The sequence below is a fragment of the Littorina saxatilis genome, linkage group LG2 (genome assembly GCF_037325665.1).
Source record: "Littorina saxatilis isolate snail1 linkage group LG2, US_GU_Lsax_2.0, whole genome shotgun sequence".
NCBI classification, from domain to species: Eukaryota; Metazoa; Mollusca; class Gastropoda; order Littorinimorpha; family Littorinidae; genus Littorina; species Littorina saxatilis.
In genome coordinates this window covers 23,671,248-23,686,332 of record NC_090246.1, presented here as the reverse complement: position 1 = coordinate 23,686,332, position 15,085 = coordinate 23,671,248, and the positions used below count along the sequence as shown (strand labels likewise).

The following is a 15,085-nucleotide window of genomic DNA, read 5'->3' as shown; positions in this document are numbered from 1 at the left end:
ACATTTAGGATAACTGTGTGTGATGTAATTAGGTACGCCAGACATAGGTGCCAGAACAAGATAGTCGTCAGGGACAAAAAGTCAAAAGTTAAGGAAAATTTGCCCAGTTTGGTCGGTCGCCTGATTGGTTGGCTGGTCGTTCGCTTGGCTGGTCGCAGTCGGTCAGTTGGTTGGTTGGTCTACAAGGGCGACACCGGCATTGAGACATTGATGAATTCAGCATTAATGCAGTTTTCAATGCAAATCATGTTTTCCATCGCCGGTTTGGCGTATACAATAGAATATTTAGAAACATGAGCTTAGCGGTCACTTTTAAGCAAGAACAGTTTGATTAACTATGAAAGGTTACCTCAGAATATAAAGATACTACCAAGAGCCCTCTTTCTTTTCTCCTTTTTTTTGTGAGAAAGAAAGAACCCATGAAATTAAAAGTGCTACGAAAGCAGGAACCACAACAACAATATACACTACAAATGATCACGCTGTGTGGGCTTCAACAGTCCGATTAAACTGAAATACTTATGACCTCTTTCATGCGCCTATGGAAGCCCTATAATCGTAAAGCACACGAGCCAGTTGGACAAACACCTACCTATATAGACAGAGAATGAGGCCCTTTACCTACAGCGTTGTATAACACGTGCCAGACCTTTGTAAAGAGCTGGTTTAGCTGTAGGAAAACACACGTGTAACGTTATGAAATAATCTTTCAGCATTGTGCTTTGAAACGGTTGAGCTTGTGACCTTTTACTTTTGTCATTTCGAAACCTTTCACAAAACACTGGTGGTAAAGGTGTGCTTGCCTGTCGCCGAAATATAATAGTCTTTAGTGGTTGATTGATTGATTGATTGATTGATTAATTGTTTGATTGAATGATTTATTGATTGATTGATTGATTGGTTGATTGGTTGATTGATTTATTGGTGGAGTGGTGGATCCATAGATTGATTGATTGATTGATTGATTGATTGATTAATTGATTTGTGGATCGATGGATTGATTGATTGATTCATTCATTCATTCATTCATTCATTCATTCATTCATTGGTGGATAAATGAACGAACGATTGGATGGATGGATCAATTGCGAGTGTCATGTGGGTGGGATTGGGGGTGAGTGAGCGAGATGGGTTTTGGTGAATTGGGATTTGGGTATGTGATGGATGAGTCGATTTTTGGTTGTTTGATTGATTGATTGATTGATTGATTGGAGGAGTGGTGGATCAATTGATTGATTGATTGATTGATTGGTGGATCGGTGGATTGAGTGATTGATTGATTGATTGATTAATTAATTAATTAATTCATTCATTCATTGATGGATATATGAACAAACGATTGGATGGATGGATCAATTGCGAGTGTCATGTGGGTGGGATTGGGGGTGAGTGAGCAAGATGGATTTTGGTGGATTGGGATTTGGGTATGTGATGGATGAATTGATTTTTGGTTGATTGATTGATTGATTGATTGATTGATTGATTGATTGACCGTACCATTTTAACCCCTGTCAGTATTCAGATCTGTATACGTGGGCCGTGACATATCACAGAACTCTAAGTGGTTGTTTCCGCACCACTGCTCACCGGTGCTGACAAATGTGGCTTAAATATTATGCACTTACAATTCTTCCCAAGGCGTTAACCAAAGGGAGGGCGGATGGAGGAGAGGGGGGACTCGCAGGTTTTGAACGGTGAAATCCTGTTTTCCTTAGCAGAACACATGAACACTACCATCCATTTTGTTTCAGTGTTGAGTAGTAATGGCTCTTGATACTCTGAGTACATCTGGAAAAGCAAACAATACAAACAGGTTCTGTAGAGCTATCCTATTTTGGTTTGCAGAACGCAAGAACAATCCCACCCATTTTGCGTCAGAGCTCAGCGGTAATGGCTCTTGGTACCCCGGGTAGATCATTAATGTGCCACCGGTACGGGGTGTAGGGGCACTCTCAGGTACTGTCAGCCATGGCTTTATGAAAGGAGCGGCCAAAAGTTCAGGTCTTTGAAAGCAGTTGAGAGACACGCTTGTTTTATCACGGTCACAGAATATCTGCATTAATTTTCTTTATAATATCAACTTTACCTTATCCTCACTTTTCTTTTAGAGTGGACGGGTGAGTGGGCGGGGGGGTACGGTGGGAGGTAGGTGGTAGGGTGTTTGTTGGTGGTAGAAGTGTTGACGGATTGGGTTAGTTGGGTAGGAGGTGTGGGTGAGCGGTTGAGGTTGTTGCGTTTTTCTTTGATTGCGTGTTTGTTTGTTTGTTTGTTTGTTTGTTTTTTCTTGTTTTTATATTTAGTCAAGTTTTGACTAAATATTTTAACATCGAGGGGGAATCGAAACGAGGGTCGTGGTGTATGTGCGTGCGTGTGTGCGTGCGTGTGTGTGTGTGTGTGTGTGTGTAGAGCGATTCAGACTATACTACTGGACCGATCTTTATGAAATTTGATATGAGAGTTCCTGGGTATGAAATCCCCGAACATATTTTTCATTTTTTTGATAAATGTCTTTGATGACGTCATATCCGGCTTTTCGTAAAAGTTGAGGCGGCACTGTCACGCCCTCATTTTTCAACCAAATTGGTTGAAATTTTGGTCAAGTAATCTTCGACGAAGCCCGGGGTTCGGTATTGCATTTCAGCTTGGTGGCTTAAAAATTAATTAATGACTTTGGTCATTAAAAATCGGAAAATTGTAAAAAAAATATAAAAATTTATAAAACGATCCAAATTTACGTTTATCTTATTCTCCATCATTTGCTGATTCCAAAAACATATAAATATGTTATATTCGGATTAAAAACAAGCTCTGAAAATTAAATATATAAAAATTATTATCAAAATTAAATTGTCCAAATCAATTTAAAAACACTTTCATCTTATTCCTTGTCGGTTCCTGATTCCAAAAACATATAGATATGATATGTTTGGATTAAAAACACGCTCAGAAAGTTAAAACGAAGAGAGGTACAGAAAAGCGTGCTATCCTTCTTAGCGCAACTACTACCCCGCTCTTCTTGTCAATTTCACTGCCTTTGCCATGAGCGGTGGCCTGACGATGCTACGAGTAAAATGGCATTGCGTTCAGTTTCATTCTGTGAGTTCGACAGCTACTTGACTAAATATTGTATTTTCGCCTTACGCGACTTGTTTTCTCTTTCTTTCTATCTTTCTTTCTTTCTTCTTTCTTTCATACTTTCTTTCTTTCTTTCTTCTCGTCTTGAGGTCGTATGTTTGTTGTTGATTTGGACAACAATTCTGCTAGCATCGCCCCCCCCCCCCCTCCCTCTCAAGACTCGTCTGATTGAGCATCATTTTGCTCCCTTCTCTTTTGTTTTTTGATTGAACACATTAATTACCACAACCCCAATAATTCACCTGTACCAGTCCAGTCTCTCATATTCTGCCGAAGAGAAAGTTAAGGAACAAGGACAATTAAAATGAGACCTCGCAATTTATCATACGTGGCAACACATTCTGTTCGAACAAAAAAGTCAATCAAACAGAAAAACATTCGAGAAATTCAGAAGAAGACATAGCCCCAGCCAGGGACTGATAGATTAGGGTACAAGGGAAGACAAAGAGAGACGCACAGAAAGGCCGACAGACAACCAGACAAAGAACCCACTTAGGATTCTTTGTTCTCGTAACCCATTCAGGGCTGAAGACAAGCTTACTTGACTTTGCTCCACTTTGAAAGAAAGGAGGTTGGGTGGAGGGGGGGGGGGGGTGTGTAAATATTTGACTTTTACCTACTGTTGTCACGCCTGTCGTGGATAACGTATAGATCACTGGCACATGGTACTGGTTTTGTGTGGGGTAGAGGGGGTTGGGGTCCTCCAGGCTTTATTACACTACGAAGGCACCTCTTGTTGGTGTTGGTGTTGTTGTTGTTGTTGTTGTTGTTGTTGATGTTGTTGTTGTTGTTGTTGATGTTGTTGATGGGCGTGCGTGCTTGTGTGTGAGTGTGTGTTTGAGTGTGTGTGTGTGTGTGTGTGTGTGTGTGTGTGTGTGTGTGTGTGAGTATGTGTGTGTGTGCAGTGTGTGTGTGTGTATGTGTTTGGAGGTAAAGTTCAAGCCTTAATACATTTCATCAAATTTGTCGGGTGGGGGGATGGGGGGTAGTAAGGCGAGACTCCCTAGCCCCAACCCCTATTCCAAACCAAAGTCATGTGCCTGTGGTATAGACAAGGTTCGATAATGTGATAACAGTTGGAATGTAAGACCAGAGTGTTGAATTCCAAAGACACGAAACGTACAAGGCCCAATTGAGTGGTATGTTCATGGAAAGGATTGCTTTAGGTTTGTTTACTTCAACCATGGGCTTATGTAACACCACTGTTCTGGATTTCTGAATGATTTTGACTGCTTCATTCTTAGCTTTCGGTGAGATATTAATGGTCCGTGAAAATCTGACAAGGTTGCAAGTCATTTTTACGTTTATAAGCCTATAGAGGAAATGCAAAGGAAACACTTGGTGATCGCTTAAAACACTCGCGGTAGGGTTAATGCAGGCACTTACAAACTCATGCACGCAAACAACCTTTCACGCCGTTATAACACACATGTATACACATGCCTGCACTCTCAGCCCGTCCGCTAACCCCCTCACTCCCCTCGCATTACCCCTCCCAGTTTAGAAATCATACAGATCTCAGAATGATTAAAATAAAGATGATTGATTTTGGGGGGTATGGGGATGGATGCACTGTCTCACCTGCGATCATCAGAACCTCTCAATAAATCGGACAGAGTGCGGTCTTTGGAGTAGATAAGCATAGAATAATCTCACTGATATCTTCGAATATGTCTAAACCACACTTTATAAAAGTTGACCTGGTAAAGAACCGTTCATAAAAGTAAGACATAAAGTGACTGTGTTTGTTGAGTCCTCGGTCAACATGACATGCCCAGTTAAGCACACACACACACACACACACACACACACCACACACACACAACACACACACACACACACACACCACACACACACACACACACACACACACACACACACACACACACACAAACACACATTGACGCGCGTGTATACGCGCACGCGCGTGCACACGTATCCTAAGAGAAATAAGACACAAAAGCAATGTCAACCGCCGCACGCCAGTGCTTATACACAAAGTATGCACCCTCCCGCTCACACAGTGTTATTGTTTTTTGGTTTAATCACGATATTGAAATAAAACATCTTACTTACAAGTGAAAATAATCACGTTTCTAAAAACATAATCCTTTATCAAGACTAGTACAATGGTTGCTTGGATAACATTCAACATCTTTACATTATTTGTATCCATGCATTTAAAAGAAAAAGCCGTTGAATAATTTGGACTCGAACCGAACCCTAAAAATGGCATCAGCTGTAATGACCGGAATTAAAAAAAATACAATAAAAAAAGATAGAGAGAATTATGTCAGTATGTCACAATGACTGCTGGCGTGCCTGCGTGCGATATATTTCCGTTTCGTTAGGCTGTCTGTAGTTCAGATATCAAAGATTTCATCAAAGGGAGCACACATTTGTAATCAAAGGAATTGAACCGGCAATCAAAGGAAACCAACAAGAAATCAAAGCAATTTAAAAGAAAAGCAAGAGACAGACAAACAGACATACAGACATACAGACATACAGACAAACAGACATACAGACATACAGACAGACAGACAGACAGCCATACAGACATACAGACATACAGACATACAGACATACCGACAAACAGACATACAGACAAACAGACATACAAACATACAGACAAACAGACATACAGACAAACAGACATACAGACAAACAGACAAACAGACATACAGACATACAGACAAACATACATACAGACATACAGACATACAGACAAACAGACATACAGACAAACAGACATACAGACAAACAGACATACAGACATACAGACATACAGACAAACATCAAAATGACAAACGATATGACAGAGAGACAAAGTCAGCGTCACAGAGACAGAGCGCGAAATCCAAGGGAGACTAAAACTGCTGTGTGTTGGGAATTCTGGCCAGGCCGTAGAGTAACGTGTTGCCTCCCTCTGTGGCGCTCTTGACTTTCTTGTCTTTCTCGATCTCGGCGACCACCACTTTGTCCGTGTAGTCAAACCCTCTGCCCACGTCGGGGTGAGGGAAATGCTGTAGCGACTGGTTCTGCAAGATGAAATAATACAGGAGGCGTGGTTGAAGTGGGGCCACTTTTTGTAAGGGTTTTACTTTATGTTAACATACAGACTTGTCACACACAGACGCACATCCGCACGCACGGACGTATCCACAAACGCACATGCGCGCACGCACGCACGCACTCACGCACGCACGTATCCACAAACACACAAACGCACACACACACACTCACACACACACACACACACACATACACACACACACACACACACACACACACACATACATGTATGCGCGCGCGTAAGTTAGAGAAGAGAGTAACCTTATATTTATGGAAAGGTATATTTCAATTACCGTAGCTTTGACGCTCGTGTCAGATTAGTAAATGCTTCATCAAATCATCACGTGCAACGAAGATTTCTTCTCTTTTGTGTTAAGCGCTTTTCTCCCTTTGCTACTATGCTTATCTGACTTGCACCTTCTTTTCTAGGAAGATAGGCATTGGAAACAGGACCGGGCAATATGGGCAACACATCAGATGTAAACTGCGGACATTCAAGTTTCTATCATCTCGTAATCATGCAATCATCTCGTTTGATCGCTTTTAATTTGTACACTAAAAAAATATCTTTAACTCTGTAAAGTAGCTCAGTTGTGATTTCAAAAACTATACTCATGATCATGTCATTACCGTCTCATTTTCTGGTATACTCACCAAGTTCGTGGCAATGTTGGCAATTTGATTCTGAACGTCCATTTTCCAGTTCTGAAAAGAAAGACGTTGTGTGCAAACAGGTTATCAAGGTACGTACATGCAGTAATTAGTCTGAAGACGAATATAATATGCATTATGAAATGGTTGGCCTTCTAACAATGAGAGCAATGATGCAAATACATAATTGGTATACCCTTTATAGGGGTGTGTCTACGACAACGGCAGAGTTATGCCGGTCGACAATTAATAGACAACACACAACTTTGTCAATGGCTCAGGCACACACACACACACAGAACCCGCCACCCCCCCCCCCCCCCCCCACACACACACACACACACACACACACTCAACCCCCCCCACACACACACACACACACAAAATTATGGTTCTGAGTGGCCAAACTGAAAAGACAAACATAGACCCAAACAAACATAGAGACAGATAGCCAGCCAGCCAGCCAGCCAGCCAGCCAGCCAGCCAGCCAGCCGGCTAGCGAGACAGACATCTAAGTCCGTGATCTGGACGAAAAAAATGTTATCAAAAAGAATCCTACTTAATCCTTTTGTTGTTGTTTCGTTTAACATTCCATGTGTTAGGTTTTGATACTTCAACATAATATGTATTAGGCATGCGGACGTTATCGAGGGGTGGTCGTCAGGGTAGGTTCGACTGTTATAATAATCTATTTACACCAAGATATTACTTTCGTTTTCTATAAACTCTGCCTGATAACTCTCTCAGCCTGCACAGTTTGCAAACCTGCAACAGCTTCTTGAATTTGGCACGCTTCTCCTAAACTTAACCCTCAAGTGTTTAATACGAAGACGATACGAATCACAAAGTAGTATATTTTGGGTGTTTTTATTTCTCGCTCTCGCGCGCAGTCACAATTGTTCTGCTTTAACCCTCAAGGAAAAGCACAAGTCTCACCTCAAACATTTCTCTCTTCTCTATCTTCCATTCGTGTGGTAGCGTCCATTCCTCAGGGAGCGCGTCGTTCCTGTTGAGACCGCTGAGAAGGGGTAGACCCACTACTGTGCTGCCGCTAGACGAATCCGGACCAGTGCTCATCGGTCGGTTGGCCATTGTGTAGATCTGAAAAAAAGAGGCAGTGCAATAAATTGGTAATTAAAGCATTGCCTTTCCGTACAAATTGGTCTTCTCGCTGTCACAGGCGTACCGAAGTCTTTACTAGAGACATGACCATCCCTCCACTTGGACAAATGTGACCCTCCACCACGGAATGAGTCGCATGTCACCTTTGCATGATTTTTATATTTTTACATTTTTCTAAGGAGTTTTGTATACTCTATCCAGTGGTGAAAACCGTTTTAGAAAAGAGCAAAAACTGTTTGAGTTGTAAGCCTGTGACTAAGGTGACCCTCACACTGTTACCAGACACTCCCCGGACTTTTATTAATTAAGCCTAGCGCAGAACCGCGCGAGGTGACATGCGACTCATTTCGTGGTGGAGGGTCACAAATACCACAAATCAACTAACACCATGGCTGCTTTCTGTGCAGAGTTGAAATTGTTTGTCGAATGCATCAAATTCTTCTCTTTTTAATTAAAAAAGAAAGTGAACAAAACTGTGTGGGGGCATGGGGGGGGGAGGGGGTTGGGGGGGGGGATTAAGGAAAGGGCCTGTAATATTGACCGATTGTTGTTTCAGTCATGCTGGTTAATACGTGTTTTCTCGCGAAGAACTTTCATTGTGTCCCTTGTGCTTAGTCTCGTTCTAGGTAAATGTATACTATTGATCTCACTGTTTGAGGGAATTTCTAGCGAATTTGACGAATGTGAAGAATGTGGAGAATCCATTGTACCTTATCGCACACAGCTTGATTTGCTCAAAAACGCACCACGTATATCGTTATGAATTAATTCCAGATAAGTGATACTGCTTCTCTCCGGTGTTGAAAACACACAAAAAAGAAGTCCAGAAGCGCACTAGACCGCCAACGCCATATATGACGCTGAGGCCTAGTAAACGCATCACGCACACAAACAAGGGAAGTAAGTCAGTGGAAGTAACCTCACCCAACCTAAGAGTGCTCTTTCTTTGCCGATATTTCGATATTTGATTAGGCTTTTAAGACATGTGCTTTTGCAAACTGAAGGCAGTCCTCCTGCGCGGTAGCACTTTTTGTAACACAGAATTTTACGGTACGGTATACATTTGGAAGCAATCTGAGGGCCCTTTTCATATGTTTTATTCCTTCAACCGTTAGGCTTATATTGGAGCAAATCAGCTGCGATGCCGGGACAATCAGCCCAAATTGAAACAAAACAGTTTTATAGCCGGTCCATATTAGGACTGTACAGTGCGGTGCAGCACACTTACATTCAGTTGAATGCTTTTGAGCCTGGCCTTAATGTTTCCAAAGTGCGAGTAAATAGTTCGGACGCTGCGCAAGTATTTAGGAGAGGAACCCTTTTACGCGGGACAGAAAATGCAAGAGTGCAAACCGAACACCGCATATCTATCATTGATTATTCTGTAATATAAAACGCCGACAGCGCCATTGATAGAACACAATCTGTTCGACTATTTGTTTGCTTTGATTTTCAGTTTTTGTTTGTTTGTTTGCTTGTTTGTTTGTTTGTTTATCTATTGTTTATCTTTTTGTTTGCTTGTAAGTTTGCTTGCTTATTGAACCGACCATAGCATTATTCAGTCCCAACATAGAAGTATCATCTTATATGCAAACGTGAACTTCTTAGTTTGCCTGCCTTTTAAATAAAACTCAAATCGCGAACACGAGAAAACGAGCACAATAGTTCTGCAACACGTTGACTGAATCGCAAATGAGCTTTATTCTTTTTACATTCATATAATCCGATTCGAGAGGACTCGACTGTATAAATACTAGGTTCTTCTCTGATCGGATGATATGAGCGAAGAGGAAACCCATCTCTTTGTCTTTGATTCAGATAGGTCAAATGTATTGTCCAATTTACCTTCTGTATGTGATTTCAAGAATTTAGAGGAAACACACGCTCGAATTATCCAGCACTTCCAATGTAATAGACGTAATCTGGGTAGAGAAGAATGAAGGTCTTACAAACATATGATAGGTGAACAAAAAACTATCCATGCTGAATGCAGTAGGCTTATTCTGCGCAGTCTTTGCGACAAATCTTTATGCTCAAAACATTTGGAGAATGAAAAGCAAACCGTTCTGCACAACAAAAAGCAACACAACCATGCTGGCTTGAAGTGTCTGGTCGTACGTATTTTACCACCAAGCAGAGGCTTAGAATACACAAATTCAAATCACTAGTTGGTTTTTGTTGTTGGTTTTTCTCCCAACGCAGATATTTGAGACACACTGACGTACGCAAATCACTGAATACCAAAACCGAATCTTTACGTACTTAGTCTTGCCTTTCCAAGCAGTGTTCAAGAATAAAAATGATATTCACTTCACATAAAGAACACAGCCCAAGAAGTACCTGTGTTTTTGGTTCCTGGTAGTTAAGATGGCCAGACGAAATCAGTGTGCACCGTGCAGTCAATCTAACAGTTTAAGGCCAGTGACAACTCGTGGGTGTCTTGATGTGGCATTAATTACACCTGAACCAGACCTTCGCCTGTAAAAAAAAAGATTAAAGTAGAGGTGACCTGCAAACCACAGGCGCGTGAAATTGCCCTCTGACTGACTTCTGTTGAAGACGAATAGGCTAAACCTATCTTTGTTTGACGTTAACAAAATAAATAAAAAGTTGTCATAAACTGTACCAAAAAGAGTTGTCTATGTTTCCAGAATGTGTGCTCTTTTTTTTCCTCATATCTATAAACAATGAGTTACTCGGCACACAAAAACAAATCTATTTTAAGACTTTCAATAAAGTGGTTCTTTTATTTTTCTAATCGTATATGCTGCTGTTGTACAGTTCATTGATATCCATATTAAGTGTATACAAATCTCTATATTTTTTTGTTTTGCATTTTGGTGCTAAAGATGACATCTTTCAACAAAAGACATCTTCATCAATGTGTCCTCGTGCCTTTGTGTCTTTGTTTATTTGACATGCCGACTTTTAAAGAGGGAGATTAATACAACCGTAAATGCGGCGGCAGTTAAATGAAAACAACTTTAACAGTCAAGCAAGAAATAGTTGAAACTTTTAGAACATAAACTTAAATAAATGAACAAAACAGTGTACACAATTACAGAATTTCTGTTTCCTGGACCATTATGGAACGAAAGGTATAAATGAACAAGCTTTTTCTGCTCGCAGAGAAAAAAGATAAGAAACTTTCAGTTAAAATGTACACTTACAATGGTCAACGGAAAACGCCTGTGGTGAACACAGTCAAAAGAATATACCAACAGCACAGTACAGCACCAACCGGAACGAAGAATGATTGCTCCAATTTTACTGTACGGATGTGAAGTATGGGGTTTTGGTTCCTGTGAACTTGCTACTAAACTTCAATTGCGTTTTTATAAAATTGTTTTCAAACTAAAAAAATCAACTCCAAATGCTATGATATTTGGTGAACTTGGAAGATATCCACTAGATGTTAATATGAAATGTAGAATGCTTTGCTATTGGTATAAACTGATTAGTCCTATTCATAAAAATAAATTTTCAAGTATTGTGTATTGCTTTACTTATAAATTGTATATCAACAAGATGATTGAATCTATTTATTTATGTTTTATTGAAAAATACTTAAATGAAATTGGTCTCTCTGGCCGGCTTTGGACTTTTCAAGAAAATGTTCAATACTCAAGCGCATGGTTTTCAAAAAAGGTAAAAAGAAGCTTGTATGACCAGTATATCCATAAATGGTTTACAGAAATTGGAACAAAAAATATGTTTTGGAATTATCGAATGTTTAAAGATATTTTTGCATGTGAAGAATATGTCACACACCTGCCATATCAGCAATGTGTTTCAATGATGAAGTTTAGAACATTAAACAACAATTTGCCTGTACACAAAGAACGTTATCTTAACATCCCGAGGTCAGAAAGAACTTGCACCAAATGTGTATCACAAGACACAGGTGATGAATTCCATTATTTTTTTGTCTGTGATTTTTTCAAAGAAGAAAGAGCTGAGTTGTTACCACCTTACCATTGGAAAAAAAAACTATTGCTCTTAAATTTAAAAAGTTGTTTGCTACTAAGAAAAAGAAATTGCTACAGAATATTTTGGACTTTCTTAATAGAATTTGTAGCAGTTTTTCATAAAAAAAATATTTTTTTATTTTTTTATTTACTATATTAGCATATATCATGATTGTATTGATTGTATGTATTGTTCAAAATGCCCCCATGGGTTATGGACTAATAAAACTTGAAACTTGAAACCCCCCAGAGACAACACAGGGAGTTCGACACGTATGTTTGATTATCTCCTAAGAAACTGCTGCCATTCATATCAATAATGAATACTCCTTACTTCTTAGATCGTGCCTGGCACAGGAATCGCGCTTGTCTGTCTGTCTCAAGTGTGTTTCATTAGGCTGGCGTTGGAAGTGGATTGAGATCAGTTACCGTCTCCGTAGACTACCTTGTGAAGTTTACACAGTAAAACTAATCCCATTGAAGGTTTGAAATTTCACATGAAAGGACACACCATAAGACAAATGTAATGTTAATCTGATCTGACACAACACAATAATGATCGACTGCCCCCTGACAAGTGCTAAAAAAACCCTGATTGTGCAGTTTATTCCCTTAACTGCAGCTTACCTTTTGATCTCGCGCTAAAGATCGGTACCGGTGATTTATCGCACAAAATAAATGCCTTCGGCTTTGATGCTGTCGGTGGAGCGATTAATTGAGTAAATCAACGTAGCCTACACTTATTAACCTATCAGTTACACAACAGTCTACTCAATGCATGGCGACGATCAGTGAAGCAAACAGTTTGATTCATTACCAAACCTGTTAGCGTTTTTAACAACAACAACAAAAAAGGAAGGAAAAAGAAAGAATGAAAGAGAAAGAAAGAAAGAAAGCACAAAAAGAAGGGGAAAAGGGAAAAGAAAGAAAATCCAAACATCTACACGGACAAAGGTGCTAAACGCATTCTTTTAATACGACCAACATGTGCGTTTGCACACTCACATAAAGATAGGTCCACACACACACACGCACGAATTTACGCACACACGCACGCACGGATCGACACACGCACACACACACACACACACACATATATATATGTATACACACACACGCGCCCACACACACACACACACACACACACACACACATATATATGTTTCATTACACTTAGGACATTGATAAATATGGGTCAAAACAGTAGTTTTGCAATCTCCTTTTTTCCTATCGTTACCGACAAACAATTCCACTTGAATTGTGCATTTTGAACATGTGTACATTTAGAACAAGAGAAAGAGAAGTAGATTTAAAACTGTGACATCAAGAAGATAAGAAGGACAGAAGTAATAAGAGCGATAATCGATCAACGGATTAACTCCTTTGAGCTCTGTGTGTCTAGTGTCATTGCTGTACAGTCTGATTGTATAATCCCGAGCATAAGCTTCGATACGCCCTTTGACTGAAACACCATGCAACGAGCCCTAGCGGACAGTCAGCTTGTCGCCAGTTAGCCAAATATTAACATTGAATTTACTCCCACGCAATGCAAGCACGTACCTACGAACACACACATGCACGCACGCACGCATGCACGCTTGAACGCTTGCACGCAGACACGCACGCACGCACGCACGCATACACACACACGACCACACACACACACACACACAAACACACACACACACACACACGCGCACACACACACACACACACACACACACACACACACACACACACACACACACACACACACACACACACACCAATCTTCGCACCAATGCATGTTTTGTTTAAATTTCTAAATTTTTCATGTAAAGTAAAACTTAATTGTTTTCCGCAAATCTTATTGTTTATTTAACTTCCAAGTCGTTTTTACAATTAGTCAAGTTTTGACTAAATGTTTTAACATAGACTGGGAATCAAAACGAGGGTGGTAGTGTGTGTGTGTGCGTGTGTGTGTGTGTGTGTGTGTGTGTAGAACGATTCCCAGCAAACTACTGGACTGATCTTCATGAAATTTGACATGAGAGTTCCTGGGTATGATATCCCCAGAGATTTTTTCATTTTTTCGATCAATATCTTTGATGACGTCACATCCGGCTTTTATTGAAAGTTGAGGCTGCACTGTCACGCCCTCATTTTTCAACCAAATAAATTGAAATTTTGGTCAAGCAATCTTCTACGACGTCCGGACTATGGGACTGCATTTCAGCTTGGAAGCTTAAACATTAGATACTTAGTTCGCTCATTAAAGTTGTCATTAAAATCGAATTTTCAGAAACAGATTAAAAAATGATTGCATTGTATTCTTTATCTTCTCCTGAAGTTCCACCCTTTTATTATTGGAGTGGTCATGCAGCTGCGGTCAGTTGTGCTGTAGGATCGAGTGACCATTAGTAAATACTAATTACGCATATCATTACAATCAAAACAAAATGACACCATTACGAAACTAAAATGCCCGCAGGCAACAGTGGTGTCTCGCTGTTTTACGTCCAAGTAAAGCCAGACAGTTCCTACTGAGCCAACGAGAACCCCCTGTCGAGAATCTCAAGGCTTACCTCCCTTCGACGAGTTGCGACTGGTTTCAAATCGATACAGGGGAGAGAATGTATGCACACCACGCAATGTGTGTCCTTGCCCCTCCCTATCAGCATGAGGGATTTATATTTGTATCTGCTCAGTATGACAATTGACTCTAACTTAATTAATAAGGGAATGGTCACTTTAAATATTATGCTAATGGCCTTTTCAGAATATGCTATGTTGGTTTTAATTTCGAAGGGTTGCGCAATTGTAAAGCGTTATTTTGTGACACCATAGTAAGATTCCTGCTGACTTTCAGGAATGGCACCAGGAAGGATTTAATAAGATCTGATAAATAGGTTTCGTTCATAAAGTATAAATACTGATCACAACTCCACCTTTTGCATCAAACCAACTACCGTCCAACAGCAGTACTGACTGATACCGGAACGGTGGCCTAGTGGTAAGGCATCCGCCCCGTGATCGGGAGGTCGTGGGTTCGAACCCCGGTCGGGTCATACCTAAGACTTTAAAATTGGCAATCTAGTGGCTGCTCCGCCTGGCGTCTGGCATTATGGGGTTAGTGCTAGGACTGGTTGGTCCGG

At 40.4% G+C, this 15,085-nt stretch overlaps 1 protein-coding gene across 2 annotated transcripts; it reads right to left on the bottom strand.

The window, feature by feature from the left end:
* Positions 1-5,161: 5,161 nt before the first annotated feature.
* On the bottom strand, positions 5,162-10,457 carry LOC138955973 (uncharacterized). Of its 2 annotated transcripts, none has more exons than XM_070327461.1 (4): positions 10,324-10,457; positions 7,798-7,962; positions 6,865-6,915; positions 5,162-6,176 (listed from the first exon to the last, which is right to left on the bottom strand). In XM_070327461.1, the coding sequence occupies exons 2-4, from the start codon at positions 7,951-7,953 to the stop codon at positions 6,006-6,008; spliced, it is 378 nt and encodes a 125-aa protein (XP_070183562.1). In that variant the 5' UTR covers positions 7,954-7,962; positions 10,324-10,457; the 3' UTR covers positions 5,162-6,005. The 2 variants fall into 2 exon arrangements, with proteins under 2 accessions (XP_070183562.1, XP_070183568.1); XM_070327467.1 differs by having other exon boundaries at positions 10,246-10,440.
* Positions 10,458-15,085: the final 4,628 nt, after the last annotated feature.